General features: G+C 54.7%; 1 protein-coding gene across 2 annotated transcripts; it reads left to right on the top strand.

Moving 5' to 3' along the window:
* Window positions 1-293: 293 nt before the first annotated feature.
* METTL22 (methyltransferase 22, Kin17 lysine) lies at window positions 294-17707 on the top strand. 2 transcript variants are annotated; one of them, XM_031433207.2, is made up of 11 exons: window positions 294-383; window positions 2801-2967; window positions 4332-4679; window positions 8786-8826; window positions 8916-9060; window positions 11864-11935; window positions 13377-13430; window positions 14338-14418; window positions 14589-14691; window positions 16211-16379; window positions 17600-17707. In XM_031433207.2, exons 2-11 carry the CDS (start codon window positions 2814-2816, stop codon window positions 17675-17677), a joined length of 1245 nt encoding a protein of 414 aa, XP_031289067.2. In that variant the 5' UTR covers window positions 294-383; window positions 2801-2813; the 3' UTR covers window positions 17678-17707. The 2 variants fall into 2 exon arrangements, with proteins under 2 accessions (XP_031289067.2, XP_031289068.2); XM_031433208.2 differs by lacking the exon at window positions 8786-8826 and having other exon boundaries at window positions 4332-4591.
* The last annotated feature ends 1338 nt before the right edge of the window (window positions 17708-19045 follow it).

The raw sequence follows: 19045 nt of genomic DNA, 5'->3' as shown, positions 1-19045 counted from the left end.
AGTACTAAGCAAGGATAATAATAAAATAGCTATCATGCTGGTTAATACCGCAGGCTCTAGAGCCCGATTATCCGTGTTAGAATTCAAGCCTCACCACTTAGCTGGGTGACTTGAGTGAGTTATCTAACAGCCCCCCGCTAGCAGACCCGTGCCACCCAGGCCAACCACCCCAGCAACCCCCAAGCAGATGAGAAACGCTCCTATTCTGGGTTGCACATCCGCCGGCAACGCTGATACGCATGCGCGACCCAATAGGTAGGCGGGACCGTGGGGCGGGGTGGGGCGGGGGTGGAACTGAGCCTGCGCAGACCTCCCGTCATGGCGGCCGCCTGAGCCCTGTGGTGAGGAGGTCTGGCGGGACTTAAGGTTGCGGTCGGCGTCAGGTAAGCCCCTGCGAGAGGCGGCGGCACGGGGTAGGATGCAGGGCGGCTCCTGGCACCGAGTCTGGCCTTGAAATACGAGCTCCCACGGACCTGAAGCCTAAGTACCCACTCAGCCTCAGTTTCTCCTTCCAGGCAAGGGTGTTGGGGGATGGAGTCCATGCCGTCGTCTGGATTCCATTCGGGGTCCAAGCAGCCCCCTCGGTTTCGGATTAGGAAGGGAGGGCGATGCCCGAGCTGTGACTGCAGTTTGAGACGGCGGTGCTTAACCCACCAGCGTGGAGTTTAGGGAGGCGGCAAGACAGAACGAAGACCCCCCGGGGCCGAGGGCCGTGGAGCACCTGACTACATACAGCTCTGCGCGCCCTGGCCAGGGCCAAGTCTTTTCCCCGCACCCCCTGGCCTTGGTTCCAGAATCGCGTCCAGTTCCTGATTTTTGATGAGTTTGTGACAGCTGACACAGAAAGCCCGGGAGGCGGGGAGGTATTTCAACACCCCAGATTCCAGCAAAGTGCTTTTAGGGGGTAGCCCTGACTGGGGATTCCTACTGGATAAAGGATGACAGCGTCTGATCTGGTCCCCACAGCCTTAGAAAAGCCAAGGACGGCTGTCAGCAACCAGCCGAAGGAGGGGGCGGGGCCCCATCAGCAGTTGGTGTGTCCTTCCCCTCCTCCCCAGTGAGGACAGGGGACCAAAGCCCATCCGCCCCAGCGTTCCCAGACGGAGACTGAGTCAGCTGTTCCTGATTAGAGAAACTATTGCCTTTTTCCATCTTCCAGCACACTCTTTAATTATTATTATTATTATCAACGCTATAATGATAATGTTTGCTGTTATATATTGAGCACTCAGTATGTCCTAAACCCTGAAAGAGATCATTTCTCCTCCATCAGTTTCACTGACACCATGAAATCCTGCATGAATTTACCAGATTTACAGCCTCACTCAACAACCCACTTACTTTGTGCTGGTGTATAGAGTCAGATAAGAAAGCCAGCACGGAGACTAGTAAGGGGTTGGCTTTTCTATAAAAATGTTTGTGTTTGGCCAACTTTCGCATCATGGCAAGTACTTAAATGTAGGAACTCCAGTTGTGTAGACTGAGACTGTGAACAGCCTGGGTTATGATGATCCCATTTCCAGTCGAAGGAATAGGTTTCATGACATGCCTGGGGCACACAGCTAGTTTGCACACCTGCCCAGGTAGGAACGGTTCCTGTCAGTGATTGTGGGCACATTTGGGTCAAACATCTGAAACCAGCCCCAAGACAAGGATATTCTGGAACTTATTAACCACAGCCATGGGCCAGGGACTCTGCTCAGCACTTGATGCCTGTCCCCCTCACCCACAACCCTGCAAGGTGAGAATACAGCTGAAGGAACAGGCCCAGAGAGGTGAAGTCATTTTCCCAAGGTCATACAGCATGGAGGTGGAATGGGGATTACACCTGCTGTGCCCAGCATCACAGCCCAAGGCTCTGCACGCTGCTGCTGTTGGATGCTTTTTGATGAAGTGAAACACCCGGGTGGAGGGAGAGCCTTCCAGGTTTTGACCACTTGGCCTCAGTCACAGTTTTCCAAATTTTAGTATTGCTGTGTCACCTTCGTAATTTTTCCTTGTCTATATGTCACCTACACAGTGATTCCTTTCGTTGCTTTTCCTTTCAATCCACTCACTTTCTTTTTAATTTAAAAAGAAGGTTTTAAAACACATGTTATGTGGGCAGCTGGGAAAATAAGTAAATGCAAAGTGAAAATTGTCATGAATACCGGTTTAGGAAAAACTAGCTACAAAAGACATTTGGGTGACAAATGGAGAAAACTGATCATGAACTGGGTTTTAAATGGTATAAAGGAGTTGTTAATTATTTTAGGTCTGTTAATGGTCTTATGGTTATATAGGAGCATGTGCTTAGGAGCCAGGTGCCGAAGAAGAATTTAGGGGTAAAATGTTGTGATGTCTAGAATGTACTCGGTGAGTTCAGGGGAGAAAAAACCTGGTTAGATAGATAGATTGATCACATATGACAAAGCGTTAATGATCATTGACTCTAAGCAGTGGGTATATGGCTGTATTATACCATGCCCTCAACTTGTTACTTGAAAATTCTTATAACAAAAAAGTTGGAAAAAATAAAAAGGGAAGAAAAACTTTATCAGTATAAATAAATATAAATTTATTGCCATAAATGAAAGATTACTATTAAAATGAACACTGCAAAACAAAATAACGTTTCCAGCTGGATTCTTTTCTCTTGCCATGGCTCTGAGATGCTGTCCTTTAGGAAGAATTAAGAGAGGATTGAAAAAGGAAGTCTTACTCCCAGGGCAATGCAGAGCTCTCTGCCACCTGGCTGGGGTCCATTTACAGTGTTCCCCTTTGGGACCTGCTGTCCTGAGGACTTGTTCTTGCCTCTCAGGTGCTGCTGTCCCATGATTAATGTGGAGCCTGGGCCATGGTCGCCGGCTCCCGCCCCCACCATGGATGAAATCACCTTCAAAAGTGACACCGTGCTGTCAGACGTCCACCTCTACACCCCGAACCAGAGACACCTCATGGTGCGGCTGAACGGCATGGGGCAGCCAGGTAAGGTCCCTGCGCCCCGGGGAGCCCATTGTGTTTCTGCTCTTTCACAGAAAAGGCTGGGGAGACTGGATGGTCTAACTGACCCTCACGCCACTTCTTAAGTGCCGTTGTTTCACTGGGTAAACGCCTGTGCTTTCCTGAGCGCCCGCTGTGTGCCAGATCAGGACTCGGTGCTGGGGATGCAGAAGCCGAGCTCTGCCCTCAGGGAGCCTGCGGGCCAGGAGGGGAGGCCCTCCCCAGGCTGGCCGCCTGCATTGCTGGCCTGGCTGCCTCTGGCTTCTCCCACTGGGCTCCCTGGTTCTCCTCCTGCACCCCCTCCACCACTCCTCTCCCCAGCAGCCAAGGGAATCTTTTGAAAAATGCAGATCACAACACTGCCCTGATTTAGACCTCCAGAGGCTTCCTTTGCTCTTAGAATGAAACCGGAGTCCTCACCCTGGCCTGCGAGGCCCAGCCCCACCCCACCCCTGCCCGTGTGTCCACACTTCTCTCCCCTCCCTTGCTGGTCTGCCGCCGCCTTCTACTCCCTTCTGCCCCTCACACGCTGCGTGCACCTTCACTCTGCCCAGAACATTCTTCCCTCCCAGCCTTGACTCTTCAAATGACACCTCAAACAGGCCCTCCCTGTCCACCTCCCCAGCTCCAATCCCCCTGTATTTGCTTGTTCTGGTGCCATTAATAACTTCCTTTTCTCTTATGTCCGGGTTTGGATTCAGGAAACTGAGGTTCAGAACAGGTAAGTGACTTGCCCCAGCGTCAGACAACCTGGGGACACGGAGGACTCGGGCCCAGGACTGTCCATTCAGGTCCTTGCACCCTGCCTCCGCCTCCTGCCCACCTTTCCTAGCACCCATACTCTTACCAAAACTTGCCCCGGTGACTTTCTGGCCACCAGATGTTAAGGGCAGTTGGTGTCCTTGTCCTAGTCTCCAGGCTTTACGAGGCAGCACGGGGCATCAGCTTAGGAGTTGAGTAGACTGGGTTTGTATCATGCTGAAGCCACATCCACCATTGTGAGGCCTTGGTCAGATCACTTAACCTCTGAGCCTCAGTTTCCACATGTGTAAAATGGAGTGACACCACTAGCTTCATAGGACTGTGAGATTCAGGCGAGACCGTGTGAGCTGGGTGCCTGCAGTATAGATGCTCCTCATGTGGCAGCTGCTTCTGGTGGCCGTGGTGACTGCCCTGGAGGCCACAGCATCACGGCTGAATCCACCCTTTCTTCTGGCGTTATGATGTCTCCACTCCACCTGGCCTTTAAAATGCTTTCCAGGTGGAAATCAGATTTTCTGAAAGGAGAGGAAGGGAAATAGAAAAGGAGAGTTTGGAAATATCCTCCTGTGTTCTGTCTTGCCTTTCAGTTTTCCTGTCCCAGTTCAAGCTTCTGTGGAACCGAGACTCGGGGGTCAAGGGTGGCGATGTCCGCACAGAAGAGACTCCTCCCACTGACGCAGGGTCCCCTCCAGGGAGTGGCTGCCACCATGAGGACGTCTCCCTCCAGGCCAAGGCTGACACCAGCGGCCAGGAGGGGCTGGAAGCTCAGCTGGATGAGGATGGGGATTTGGACGTTGTGAGAAGACCACGGGCTGCCTCTGACCCATCAGGGCCCCTGAGAGACAAGGTACATCCCATGATTCTAACGCAGGAGGAAGACAACGGCCTGGGAGACGAAGCCCGAGAGAGCAGCCCCCACGATTTCATCAAAATAGGTAATTAGAGAGCGGCTTACCTGCTGCCAAGCCAGCTCCCCAGTGTCGGTCAGGGCACGAGGATGCCTGAGCGTGGGCGCTGTATCCAGGCCCATCCAGGGTATCACAGGGCAGGACCGATTAGCTGAACAGCTCATATGAAACTGGGGGCAAATAGCACTGCTGCCAGCAGGAGAGCTTTCCAAAACACACAGTCGGATTGCTCTCCGGCTCAAGACTCCTCAGTGGCTCCCCATTGCCCTCAAGACACAGTCCAGTGATTCACCTTAGCTCCCAAGGCTGTGCGTGAGGTGGCTCTGCCTACGTCTCCAGCCTCAACTCACACTGCAACCGACCCTCTCCCCCTTCCGCGTGCTTTCTCATCTGTGGGCCTCTGCTTGTGCTCTGCCTCCTTCCCAGAACATCTGCCCCCAGCCTCTGCTTGCTTAACACATTCCTAACTGTCGTCCAAGTCCCAGCTTGGCCATCACCTCCTCCAGGAAGCCTTTCTCCTCCTGCATCAACACTGGATCCAACTCAGCATGCTGGGGGTGTGGGCGGGGGACTGAGTTTGTGTTATACCCAGCCAGCCTGGGCCGGCACCAGAGAGCCATGGGAGATTCCAGAGCTGGATTGTGGTAGAGGGAGAGGGAGGTAGATCCAGAGTTAACCTGGGGGACTGCGTGGGCTGATCAGATCAGCCGGGAGCTGAAAGCCAGGTGGGAAAAGGGGGGTGATGAAGTGGGGAACCAGGGTGGTGATGAAGTGGCGGGAGAGGTAGAGTGGGCATGCAGAGGCTGGATCAAAAGCACCCACTCCCAGATGTAGGGGCGATGCAGAGGGGCCTGGTGACTCCAGGGTTTTCATCTCTGGCAATGCCAGGAGTGGGGAAGAGCCAGGACAGGCAGTAAGCCAGCGATGGTGAAGCACCTGTTGTGTTTAGAGATTTACCTCATCACCTTGTATTCTTCACCACCCCCTGCGAGGGGTGGTACAAATGAGGAAGTGGCAAGCGCAAGGCCGTGCAGTTTGGTGGCGGTGAGGAATATTCTGAATCCGTGTGGTCCGTCTCCACAGCCTGGGCTCTGGCCACCCCCAGCACTACTCCTCTGGGGGAAGGAGCTCTGATTTGAGTCTGCTCGTTGAGATCCAGGGTCCTGAATGGTGCCTGAGGACCCAGGTAGAGGTCTCCCTCAGTCCTGGCCAGGATGGGGGCATGGGGTCCACCGGGCACTCTCAAAAGCCCAGACAGAACAGCTGGCCACCCATTCCTCTGTTCAGCAGACTGAGCGAGTGCCTGCTGCGTCCCCGGCCGGCTGTGTTCTAGACCTCTGGTGGGGGTGGGGGATTACCTCTGGTCCTCACGGCCTTGCCAGAGATGGGTGTTCCTGTTTCACAGAGGCAGAAACTGAGGCTCAGAGAGGTTGAGGAACTCGCCCAAGGTCACATAGCTAGTCAGTGGCAGAGCCGTGATTCCCACCCAGGTCCGTCTGACGCCCCAGCCGTGTTTCTTACCCACGTCATGTGATCACAGCATGAGAAAGTTCTACCCGCAGGAGCGTCGGGGACTGCTCTTTTCACCTAGCCTTCACTTAACTGGCATCCCTGAGGAGGGCAGCGGCAGGCTTGGTTCTTCCACAGTGAGTCGTTTGGCCCCCAGAGTGCCTGTGTTTAACGTTCTGAGAGCTTCCCATCCTGCAAGCTAAGAACAAAGTCCTGAAGGATGGGGCCGGCTCCCCTCCTGCCTCATTCCCTGTGGCGAGTGGTGAAGCTGGATCTCACAGGCCTGGATGGAGGTTCACCTTCCTTTTTAGCTCACTGTCCCACCTACCCCCAGGGGGAGAGTGGAAGTGTAATTAACTACCTGAGCTTAAGCGGTAACTCCTAACTGGTCCATGGTCCATCCGCACCTGTACAGTGTGACGTAGGGAAGGGGTCTTGGACTGCGGGATCCTGTAGAGCTCCCCAGCTCCTCACAAGCCAGGGGACCTTGGACAAGTGTTTTGCCCACCCAGAGCCTCCATTTTTGGACTACAAAACGGGGTCGGGGAAGGTGCCCTCCCTGGATTTTGGTGCTAATTTCATAAATACTGCCCAATGAGTGCCTCCTGCGGGGCCTGGCGCGGAGTAGGTGCTGAGCAGGTGTCTGTCCTGGTCACCCCGTGCCTCCCTTCCATGAGCCAAGCCTTTTTCCCCCAGGTTGTGGGCCCATTTGAGAAACTGATTTTTAAAAACCTCCCTTGCAGGGAGGAGAGTGTGTTTTCCAAACTCTTTCAGTGGATTATCAAATCTAAAGCTTAGCCATGGACCCGCTAGGAATCCACAGACCCAGGGTTCACAGTAAATTATCATCCTATCCTTCATTTTATAGGTAAAGAAACTGAGACCCAGCGAGAACTCAGAAGAGGCAGAGCTGGAACTCAGGCTGTCGGATCCCAAGTCATGTGCCTTCTCTGTTGGCCTGTGACTTGGGCAAGTCCCTTGGCCTCCGTGCTCAGTTTCCTTGCCTGTAAAATGGGTGTAGCCTCTGGTGTGAGGAACCAAGAGAGTAGTGCTCCGAAAATGTGAGCTGCCGTCAGCCTTAACTCCTGGGGACTGATCCAGGTGTGGAGGAGGGAGACGGGTAGGGAGGAGAGGCTGGGCTCCTGCAGGTCTAGAGGCTGTCCTGATGGGGGCAGGGTGCAGATCAGATTCTAACACCATCTGTCTCACCCCGTTTGTGACCCTGGAGTTTCTCATGGGTTTGTTCCTCAAGCTGGCCTTTGACGTTTTTATGGCGCCATTGGGACTGTCTTGGGTGTAAACTCTGACTTCTCCCAGGGCAGGAACTCCCCGCCCTGGGCCCTGGTTAGGGAGGCCACTGAGCCCACAGATGAGGTGAAGGTGTTAGTTCTGTGTTTTGTAAGGGAGCAAACGGGCTCTGGCTCCGAAGAGTTCAGTGAGTCCGCCACCAGCTAGGACGTGACCAGCCTGGTTCACACTCGGGTCTGTCTGAGCTTAGTCCACCTTCGCTCTCAAGGGAAGCCAAGCGCCCCTTGGATGCAGCTGGGAAGCAAGACTTGAGTGCACGAAACCCCTCAGAGAAAAGACCAAGTGCCTGTGACCGAGATCCCGCTGGGAGGGCGCCCTGGCTGGGCCGGGCAGACAGAAGAGGCAGGGGGCCGGGGGGGCAGAGGGAGGGGGCCTTCTGAGGGGTGCTGTGAGCCGCAGCCAGCGGACAGCACACTGTGGGGCTGCAGAGTTGGGGAGGGGGCAGGGCTATGGAAGCCGGGACCCCGAGGAAGCCTCTCCCCCCCCCGCCTCCCCCACACACGTGTGTGGACACGCACACCCACTCACACCTTCAGCCTCACTGCTCTCCTCTCCCCACCTTGCTCTCTGCTCTGGTTTTGATGTGAGCCTGGGGCTTGACTTGAGCCAGTCTGACGAGCGCATGCAGCTTCCCTGCTGTGCGTGTGTGGTGGGCATTTAGATTCAATAGCCATCACCATCTTGCTTAAAAATACGAGAGCTAGTGCTTACTTAACAGGAAAAGTGTTTGACGTCATTCCTTTTTCTCCTCGATCTCGCAGTTCTGTCCTCTCCCCTCCTCCACAACCGGCACCAGATTTCATCCTAATGTATCTTGTGCTTCAGGATACTTTAACATACTGCTTTTCACCTAAAAAAGGGTATAAACTCAAACTTATTTTGTTAGCTTAGTGTGTTCTAAGTGTAAGAAAATATTTGGGAATGAATTGTGATTCTTCTTAGCATACAGCTGATCAAAACATAAATACATTATGATTAGAATATGCAGTTACTGAGCATAAAAAGGTGGAGTGGGGAGGGGTGTGCTTGATTAAGTTGGGTCCAGTCCTCTTGTGACCTGAGTCTTGGCGCTGCAGGGCAGAGACACCCAGGGATCAGAATGAGAGTGAGCCGTGGTGCCTGGAGTGTGAGTGATGCCACACACACACACCCACCCCGGACTGGGAGCATGTCCTGTATTTCTGCTCCTCCTCAGGACGCCTGCCTCCAGCCCCCATCCGACCATGTTTGCAGCCTGCCATGCACCCGTCTGTCTGTGGTCTGTCCATCCCCATTTTCATGGTGGCCCTTTCTCTTTTGGTTTCTGTCCCGTCCAGAGCACACCATGGCCACCCCCCTGGAGGATGTTGGCAAGCAGGTGGGTAGGTCCCGTCTACTTTCCACGGCCCTGAAGGGTCTCTCCTGAGCCTCACATCACCTGTCATTCCTTGTCCCTCTCTCCTCCAGGTGTGGCGGGGTGCCCTGCTCCTGGCAGACTACGTCCTATTCCAGCGGGACCTCTTCCAGGGCCGCACCGTGCTGGAGCTGGGAGGGGGCACTGGGCTCGCCAGCATTGTCGCAGCCACAGTGGCTCGGACCGTTTACTGCACAGGTAACGCCCTGCCAGCCCAGGCTGAGGGGAAGTGGTCTCTTCACAAAGCATGTACTGACTGGAAAAAAAAGTGAGGGAGAGAAACTGGACATTGGTCCCTGGCTGCTATTTTGCCATCCTCTTTGGCTGGCTTTCTCCACCCTCCATGGTTTTCTCAGAATGACCCAGCAGCACCCAGCAGGTGCAGGACCAGCGGCTCTGCTGGTACCTCCACTCACATGCCCTCAGAAGAGTAAACATCTCAGAAAACCACGAGTATGCTTTTCGTAAGGCTTAAAAACAAGATTTTTATTTTTCCCTGATTGTGGAGATCTTGCCTACTATTTATAGAAGAGCAAATAAAACTTACACTTACTCGTAATTTTACAATTGTCGGGTTTTTTCAACAATAGGCAATTCATTGAGTACCTGCTGTCTGCCAGACACAGTTCCAGATGCGGGAGACCCAGGAGCGAATAAAACAGATCAAGTCCCTGTCCTCAGGGAGCTTTCGAATCTGTTTTGTAACTGTTTATATATATATACTTTTTTTTTATAGTCTTTTTCCTTTGTGTGTACACAATCCCAAACAATAGCTGAAATCAAACTATATTTCAGGGCTACATCCTGCCAAAAATGTTGAAAAATGGAAAGAGCATTTTCCATGACCGTTAAAAATTATAAATGACTTTTAATGACCATGTAATATTTCTTTCTCCTTTTTTAAACCATTCTTCTATTGCTGGACATTTTGGCTGTTGTCATGTGCTGTGTTTTGGGATTTGGGGGGTCTTTGCATGTCAGTTGCACTGCAACAAATACCTTTGTGCATTGTTGTCTGATAATCCTTAGGCTAGATTCCTAGAAGTCAGTGGGACCTTTCTTGAGCTTTTGAATACTTACTGTCTCATGATTCCTTTTTGAATTTTTTATTTTGAAGTAACATGAGACTCACAGAGAAGTTGCTAAAATACTATAGAAAGTGGCACGTCCCCTTCCCCAGCTCCCCCTATGGTAGCATCTTAAGTACCACAGCTCAGGGAGCACGCAGCAGACTGCGCGGTGCAGTGCTGGCAGCTACACTGCAGGCTTGCAGCGTGCTTTTTTAGGAAGAGCATCCCCGCTTATGGGAGAGTAGGATCGCATCGGGTCAGTATTATTGTTGTGTTTCACATCTTTAACACCTGCTAGGCAGAGAGCCATGTCTGCTGATGTGGTTTGCAGTTCTTCGACCCCTGGTTTATGTTTTCCTGGTGCATGTCTTTTGCTTTTGCATATCCTGAGCTGGGAAAGAGGAAGCTGGAGTGGCCTGGGATTCGGGTGTACTGGTCAGAAACCCAACAGTAACCGCTGCCCGGGAGTCTGCAGGGCAGCCACCCTTTGTGCTGCTCCTTGACGATTTGGGGTCAAACACCAGTGAGTGAGTCAAGCCGTGAAGCAACACCCAAGGGCTGCGCTTGTGCTTGGCACCCAACAGCAGCATCTCATCCAGTTATCTTGCCCTCGAGAGAGCTGTCCTGGCATGGAGACCAGAGCTTGCATCCTGACAGCACGTCTAAGTTAGTGAAGCTTTTTCACAGGCATCAGCACCTGTAGCTTCACAGGGCAGTAGCCAGGAGGCCTGTCACCTCCCGCTTTGTCCAAATGGGCAGACCAAGGCTAAGGTCAGGTGGCTGGCCCGGGTCACACGCATGGCTGCTGGCTCACAGCGTGGTGCCTCCTCATGTGGGGGTTTCACACTGTCTTCCATGGAGCAGAGGGCAGGGGCAGCCCCGGAACTCCAGGTCTCCCTCCCTGACTCAGCCCTCCGTGCTTCTCTCTCATCTGTTTTATACGTTACAATCCCACACAAGATCTGTTTTGACAAAAAGTATATAAAGGCTTAAAAACGGCTGACCCAGCCCTGTGCTGTCAGACACATACATCAGTAGCCTCTTAACCTGGGGCCCAGGAAAAGGAACAGGTGTGTCCCTTCAATGAGCAGAGAGCCCGCCATCCCTGACACTCATACCCAGGCTCTGCATGGTCCCTGGGATGGAGACAACAGTCTGGTCCCCAGGGATCTGCAGTGGGGGAGCAGGGGCACCCACAGAGGGCCAGGCGAGTGCCTTCCATGTGCACATTCTCCTAACTGAAAGTTAACTTTTGTCAAAGCACTGTCCCCACCCCCATCGAGGACTCAATGTACTAGAATTCAGCTCTGCTGGAGCAACGAGGAGCTGCTCTCTCCTCATGAGAGCAGCAGGCAGCTCAGGAGATATGATGGTGGCGACAGCAAGTCAGGCACCAGCAGTCTTGCCTCCAGCCTGTCTGCATCTGCTCTGTCTCTGTTAATCACACCCAGACGCCCTTCTGGCACTGGCCAGTTTTCTGGGCTGTCAGGGAATGAGCCTAGATTCAGAGTCACAGGCACCTGTGCTCAAATGCAACCCTGGCTCCGCCCAGCCATGTGACTGCTCCAACCAGCTGTCCGTGAAGTGGGACCGCGACAGCAGCTTGTAGGGTCATTAGAAATGTTGAGGGTGGACTCAGGAGGCACGTGCCTGTTTCCTATGCTCTAAGGGTGTTGGGAGCTCTCACCTCCATCTCTGGAATGCACAGACCCTGTCCCTACCAGAGTCACCTCTTACCTAAGGAAGAGATCGTTGAAAGCCTTATGCTGAATGTATTTCATTTTGGCAGTAAAGCACACAGGAGCAACTTCCGTTTCCATTTCACACGTTTCTGCAGTCGTGTTGCTGATAGCAGCTCTCCCCAGGCAGAAGCACGGAGGCAGGAGGGCCGCCCCGGCTGGCGCTTTATGGCGTGCCCTCTGTCTTTCCAGATGTCGGTGCAGATCTTTTGGCCATGTGCCAGCGGAACGTTGCCCTCAACAGCCACCTGACCGCCGCTGGAGGTGAGGCCTGGGGGATCTCCCGTCCCAGAGGGAGGTTTCTCTGTTTGGGAGGTGGGCAGACACCCAGAACTGTGACATGGAGGCAGGCTTCTGTCTGCTTCCCTTGATGCCTCGGTGAGTGGTGGAGCAGACGGGTTGGCTTCCAGTCGCTTCAGATCCTAGACGACTCTGTCTGCCACATCTCTTCCCACGCCCACCGCCACATGCTACCTCAGCTCTCTCCTCCCTGGAGGTCGCAGGGCCCCTTCCCGCTCTCCCTAGCTCCTTGTCTGATGCACCCAAGCTGTCCTTTGTGTAGCATCCGGAGTGACCTTTGTAAGACAGCCTGGCCCGTCACTCCCCACTGAAAGCCTTCTGGGGTGAAGGCTGAGCTCTTCCCTGGCTCCAAACCTCCTGGTCTGGCCCTGGCCCACTTTTCCTACCTCCTATCCTGACAGTGCCGTCTAGCCCTGCGTCCAGCGAGCCTCGGAGTCACTCCTCATGCTCTTCCCTCTGCCCCAAATGCCCCCCACCCATCAGCCTGACCGTCAGGTTCCTGCACTGCCTGCAGGACTGAGTTCACATGATGGACGTGGCAGCTGGCTCCTAACTAGTCTGCCTGTCCAGGCCTCCTCCTCCAAGCAGCCTGGGGCACTTTTCCAGACTCCGATTGGCTCACTCTGGCCCCACAGGCTTCAGACCCTTCAGAGGTTTCCCAGCCCCCTTACTTGTCCACATCCTGAGATGTCTGGCCCCTGCCTATTGGCAGCCCCTCCCCACAGTGCCCCCCATTCCCCATCCTGGCCCTGCTGGAGGTTCCCCTGCCCTTGGGGCCTTTGCCCTGCTGGTTCCCCGACCTGGAATTCTCTTTCTCATCCTCCTCTTGGTTCCGAATCATGCTCAGACCTCCAGGTGAGGTCACAGTCCCCTAACAGACTCTCCTTTCACCTTGAACCATTGCGTTTTGACATTTATGTGACTAGTTGACTGGCATCTGCCACCCCACTAGGCCACACCTTCCGTGAGGGCAGGGCCCATCTGTGGTTGATCCCTTGTGTCAGGTTGTCTGTTGAATGGCCAGGGCACAGCAGGCTGTCAGCAGGCCTGGAAGGAAGGAGCAGGCTCGAAGCCCGTCCTCCTTGAAGCCTTCCCTGACACCCCATCAACACCAGAGTCCCTCTCCTCCTGTGCACCTGGCACCTCCTCTTCACGTCACCCTGACTGCAGGCCCGTCAGTGTGGTTTCTGCCGCCTGCCAGCCTCCTAGGACAGGGACATGTCCATCAGTCTCTGTGTTCCCTGTGCCAGCCCCAGGCCTGATGCTCAGCACTCAGAAACTGCGGGAGGTTGCGGGGGGTTGGGGAGTGATGACGGATGGATGGATCTTGGTGTGTAGTGGAAAGTTTATCTTTTCCCTCATTGTGTTCAGTGTTTAGGGGTCCTGTTTGTGTTTGCTTTTGCAGGTGGTGTAGTTAAGGTCAAGGAACTGGACTGGCTGAAAGATGACCTCTGCACAGGTGCATGTCCTCCTCCTCGTGTCCCTTTGGTGGTTCACTGTGATGCCTTGAGGCCATCGGCCCTGTGGCCTTGACTAACCAGCAGAGTCCCGGCTCTGTGGGCCGACGAGTGACAGCTGTCCTTTCTGGTGCTGCGTGCCGGGCACACTCTGCTCATCCTGTCATTCAGACTCATAGAGTCACTGTACGGTTGGTACAGTGGTCCCTGAATTACGGGAGAGGACTGCCGTTCAGAGGCTAAGTGCCTGCGCAGGGTCACAGGTACTTGGCAGGTCAGGATGTGAACCCAGGTCTCTGGGACTCCAGGGCTGAGACCGTTTCCCAGCCGGGAAGCCTCCTCCCATTGGCGCCAGTCCTCAGCCCACAGCAGGGAGTCGGCCACGTGGGTTCAGGGCCTGCTGGGTGAGAGATTGCTAAATTTTTTATAAAGACTGATGCAGACCTGCACACTAGCTCTCACTTTTCTTTTCCCTATTAGACGTCAGGTGAGGGAGATCATTGCTTGGTGAGTGCCTGTCATCTACCAGGCTCCTCGCACACTTGAGGTCCTTTGGTCTCCCTGACAGCCCTGTGAGGGAAGCATTATTATGCCCATTCTAGTGTGACCACTGCAGTTCAGAGAGGGGAAGCACCTTTCTCGGGGTCACACAGCAGGTACATGGGGGCAGGAGTACTGTGGACGGAGGTACAGACACAGGGTACCAGCCGAGTCAGCGGGTTAGGCTGAAGTCTGCCTTCGGGGGCCCTGAAGCTGGGCCTCTGGGGTTCGGGGCTGCCTGGTGGTGCCCCCTGCGTTGAGCTGACCCAACCCCGCTTCTTCTCCTGAAGCTTCTTTCGGTCAGTCTCGGTGAGTGCTGGCAGCCTGCAGAGAAAGGGCTGCTCCCAAGATGCCCTTGCCCTTTCACAGATCCCGAGGTCCCCTTTAGCTGGTCAGAAGAGGACATCTCCGACCTGTACGGCCACACCACCATCCTGCTCGCGGCCGAAGGTGAGCGCCCTCTTCCTCCCACGGTGTTGGCATCACGTCCTCACGGGGAGGGTCCTCCCACGTCTCTGTGCGGTTTTAATTCTGAGACCTGTTGCTGGCCTCAGTCCACGGTGGCACGTGGTCCTCTGAGGGTAGTTTTCTCTGATACTTGCCTGTTTTCTTCCCCACAGTGTTTTACGATGATGACTTAACTGATGCTCTGTTTAAAACACTCTCCCGACTCGCTCACAAGTTGAAAAATGCCTGCACAGCCATCCTCTCTGTGGAGAAGAGGTGAGCTCTGCACGGGGCCGGGCTGATGTCCCCGAGAGCCAGACTCTCACCTTCCAGGTGTGTCCTCTTCAGTGTCATCATGGTCACGCACCTGCTGGTCCTTTACACACACGGCCTCATGTAATCCACTCACCAACCCTGTGCGTGGGTGCTGCTGTCCCCATTTCACAGCTGAAGAGAGGAAGCCTGAGGTGTCAGGGACCCCCCCAGGCCGCAGCTGGACAGCAAACAGACGAGGACTGGGATGCAGACGGTGCACCAGAGCCGAGACGCGGGGCCACCACACCCGCCGAGGGCCCCTGCTCTTCCTGAACCTCTGCTTCACGCCCCGGGCCACCGTCCTCTCCCTGACACGGACAGGGACCCCTCTGGGACACTTCCACTTGAACGTCCTGAAACATTAGGGCTCCTGTGGATGGAGTGGCCGTCTCGTGCTAGATGCAGCGCTGGGCACGCTACACACACCTTCCTCTCGTTCTTACCATAAGCCACAGCTTTTCTGAAGGCAACTTGGAATATGTAGCAAAAGCCATAAAGCCAAACACTGATAAACCCAGCAGTTCAGCATCTAGAACTTGCCCTGAGGAAGCGGTCACCGCCGTGCACAGAGCCGCCCGGGTGGGCACGTGCACGTTGCAGTGTTGTTTATACCGACAACGTCAAGGGCCCCCTTCGAGGTCCACATGACCAACAGCACCATGTGGATCCAATCACTTGGATTCTGACTTCAAAGGCCTTTATGGGTGAGGCAGTCAGGAAAAGTTGAACACTAAGTATTTGATGTGAAAGATTAATTGAGTTTGTTTCAAGCGAAAACCCTTTTTTCAAGAGACATACTGACATGTTTACATAGGCAATACTGTGACGTCTGGCTTTGCTTTTTGATAATTTGGTTGGGGGCGGGGTGGCGGGGCAGGGGAAGGGCAGAGGTGGCAGAGAAGCCATGAGCTGACGAAGGTTGAAGCTGGGCGGTTCACTATACCATCCTTGCCCCTTTTATATATTTGAAATTTTTCATAGTAAGATTTTGGAAAGAAAAGGGAAAGCGGTGAAGAGTATGAGGTTCACTTGGGCGGTGCTACAGGTCAGGGTGTGGGATGCTCCGTGAGGGCTCGGTTCTGAAGTCGGCCCTCCCTGGACTCTCCCCGCCCCCCACCCTGCCCCGCCTGTTGTGCGTCCATCACGTGCACGTTGTTGGCGGTCCAGACGCAGGGCCTGTGCTGGGCGTAGGGGGAGGGGACCGTCCTCAGGTGGTTCTATGCCACCTGCTGCACCTGTTTGCAGCCCGCAGGGCGGGGCCTTGGACAGGTGCCCGCATCTGTTGGGTGGAGGTGGGAACCGTGTCCCCCTCCCAGGCTCTCCTACAGGTGCTGGAAGGCCGTGTGTGCACACCCAGCGCACAGGAGGCATCCAGTTAAAATGCTGCGCGTGAGATCAGGGGCCTCGGGAAGGCGGTGATGAGGGGGCAGCAACACGTTCGGGTGGTGACGGGCGATGTGTGTGTCCTCCTTGTCCACAGGCTGAACTTCACGCTGAGGCACCTGGACGTCACGTGCGAGGCCTATGACCACTTCCGCTCCTGCCTGCGCCAGCTGGAGAGGCTCGCCGACGGCCGGCTGCGCTTCGTGGTGGAGCCGGTGGACGCCTCCTTCCCGCAGCTCCTGGTCTACGAGCGCATCCAGCAGCTGGTAGGTGCACCGCTGGCCCAAGGGCCGCTTCCTCTGGTGCGAGGCTGTCAGCTGCGGGGCAGAGGAGGCGGTGAGCCAGCCCGGCCAGCCGGGAGGAGCTCCAGTGCCACTCTGCTGGAACCTGGGGCGGAGGCTCACCAGATCGGGGGAGGGCTGCTGCTGAACGGTCACCTGGCTCGTAGCACTTTCTTTCCCCGTGGGCAGTGCGGGCTCCAAAGGAAGCAGGAGGTCTGGGGGCCCTTGGCTGGGTTGGAGGTCTTGATGCAGGAGCCCCAGTGCCAGTGGCCACATCTTCACCGTCCAAGGACGTGGCTTTGCGGACTAGGCGGGCATGTCTGATGACCAGTGGCCCTTCCGCCCGGGGCACTGTGGGATCCCTTCACAGGCCTCTGAGCAGTCATCCTAATAACGTGCCAGGTGCCCGGCTGAGCCCCTCATCCCTGTCTCTGCGCCGAGACGTGGTGAGTCCCAGCCAGGAAACGGCAGAGCTGGGGTTCATCCTACCTCCGCGTCACTTCCCGTCACAGTTTTAAAACCAGCACTTAGGGGAAATTTGAAAAGTCAAAAGTACCCTTTAAGATCCCTTAAAATTCCCAGGAGCTAGATTCACAGAAGTCCGAAGGTCTTTCGCTGTCTTGGTCTCTTGTCTGTGGGGCCCGGGCCTGAGGGCTGACGGAGGGCCTGCTCGGCTCCCGCTCCCATCCGCAGGCAGGAGTGGCGTTGCATTCAGGCGGTTCTGTGCGGTTCCGTGCTCCAAGAGGGCCTTCCCTTCGTCGCTCCACCACCTCTGGGCGGCCTCCCCGCAGTCAGCCTCCGAGGCTACTTCTGCTAGTGATGATGCCAGGATCCCGCTGGAACTTGGCATGTTTGGTACCTTCACCTGCCAGCATTAAGGGGAGCTTCACACAATCGAGAAATCAGCTCCTCACGAGATTCAGCAGCCATGGTGCCCGGTACACAGGAAAGGGGTGCGCTCGCTGCCATTCTTCTGGTCCCTTTGACCCCGTGGCACCCTGATGCCCCTTGGATCAGCGCCGGGACTCACCACCCAGCTTCTCTTCCGCAGAAAAGCAGAACAGCAAAGAAATCAAATACGCTTCCTGCTCTCGCAGTAGCTTGCGGTCTGCCTGTTTTTAGCGTGTTTTTGGCGCTTCTTTTGCTAATCACAGCCCTTGATGAAGTTGTGAAGTCTCAACTGGAATCTCTCCTCTCTGCTGCAGGAGCTCTGGAAGGTCTTTGTGGAACCAGTGATGGGACCCGTCCCGTCTGCAGGCACAGCTCCTCGACTGCTCCTGTGATGTTTCTAATAAAATCGGAAGTGTAACGTGCTTGAGACTTTTGTCATTTGAAAAATATGGCAACTGGACCTTTTATGACCCAATAGGCTTTTCTGGCCTCTGTCGCTGCCACCCAGCAGCAGCCAGAGAACGTGATCGCCCTGCGCTGGGAGTCCGTCTGGTGGCCTGTGTTTCATGCTGCCGGCTTGGATCACGTGCTCCAGGATGTTCGAGAGCCGCCTGGCCACGCTGGGCAATCTTCTCAGTTCCGTTCCACTAGAGCTGATTGCTTTAACCACGTGCTTCCCCTGGGGGTCGGCCAGGGCTGCGCCCAGGGTCATTTATATTCCCCTTTGTTAACTGCTTATAAATGAGTTTAACATCGTCTCCACAATCACTGTAATAACACCACGCGGAATGGGACACAGAGGCCTCCTTTCCTCCATGGCTGCTTGTGCCCCGTCCATGGCCCTCTGCTGGGAGCCCGTTCAGAGGAGGAGGCAAGAGGCGGCTCCCAAACTGAACTCACCTGGCAGTGGCCTTGGTGTCCTCTTTTAACCAAAATCTGGTGTGCTTAAAACAACAGCTCCTTTGGGTCCTGCGTGGCTGCCCAGGGAACGGGGTCCATGGGGCTGTCTGCCTCGTGGCATTTCCCTCCCGCCCTCGATCTCCCTCCACTGTGCATCACGTGTGCTCATGTGTGTCTGGTTTTTACTCGTTTTCTCTGTGCCTCTCTGCTTTATCTCTACCCTTCCTTTTTGCTCCTCCCTTTACCTTGTGGTTCTGCGTCCCTCCCACTGCCTCTCCCTCCTCTCTCTCCTCTCCAGTTCAGGTCCCACCAGGGCCCAGCCTGGCCTTCGCAGCCCGGATCTCCTGGCTTCTCTCTGCCCCTCCAGCTCCAGCTCATCTGTCCTTGCCCACGTCACTTCTCCCCAAGCACAAGTCTGCTCCCCAGGCCTACCCTACTCCCAAGTCATTGGCTTATTCGGACACCATGGGCCAGCCTTTTTCAAGTCTTAACTCATTTTCCCAACAACTCTAGAAAGTCAGCAGCCTGGTTATACCCATTAAATAGTTGAGAAGACTAAGGCTCTGAAAGCAAAAAATCTCCATGAGGTCAGGGATCTTGCTCATCTTAAACACCAATATATTTCTGGCATCTGATCTGGCCCAAAGTAGGCACTGAACACATATTGTTGAATGAATCGTTAGTAAGACGTATTGCTTAGAATGGGGTTTTTCAATTGTGGGTGATTTTGCTTCCTAGCCATTTGGAAAAGTTTAGAAACATTTTGAGGTGTCACAACCTGGGGAGATGATGCCACAGGCCAAGGAAGCTGCTAGACATCCTACAACAAAGAATGATCCAACCCAAGATGTCAGCAGTGC

The sequence above is a fragment of the Camelus dromedarius genome, chromosome 24, assembly GCF_036321535.1.
Source record: "Camelus dromedarius isolate mCamDro1 chromosome 24, mCamDro1.pat, whole genome shotgun sequence".
Lineage (NCBI taxonomy): Eukaryota > Metazoa > Chordata > Mammalia > Artiodactyla > Camelidae > Camelus > Camelus dromedarius.
The sequence above is the reverse complement of the archived record's forward strand: the minus strand, read 5'-3'. Positions and strand labels throughout refer to the sequence as shown.

Excerpts from the sequence above, each read along its gene's own strand:
- METTL22 (XM_031433207.2), top strand. The coding sequence starts at position 2,814 with ATGATTAATGTGGAGCCTGGGCCATGGTCGCCGGCTCCCGCCCCCACC. Across the intron at positions 8,827-8,915 it reads TGGAGGATGTTGGCAAGCAG|GTGTGGCGGGGTGCCCTGCT; the intron begins GTGGGTAGGTCC and ends TCTCTCCTCCAG. Across the intron at positions 9,061-11,863 it reads TCGGACCGTTTACTGCACAG|ATGTCGGTGCAGATCTTTTG; the intron begins GTAACGCCCTGC and ends CTGTCTTTCCAG.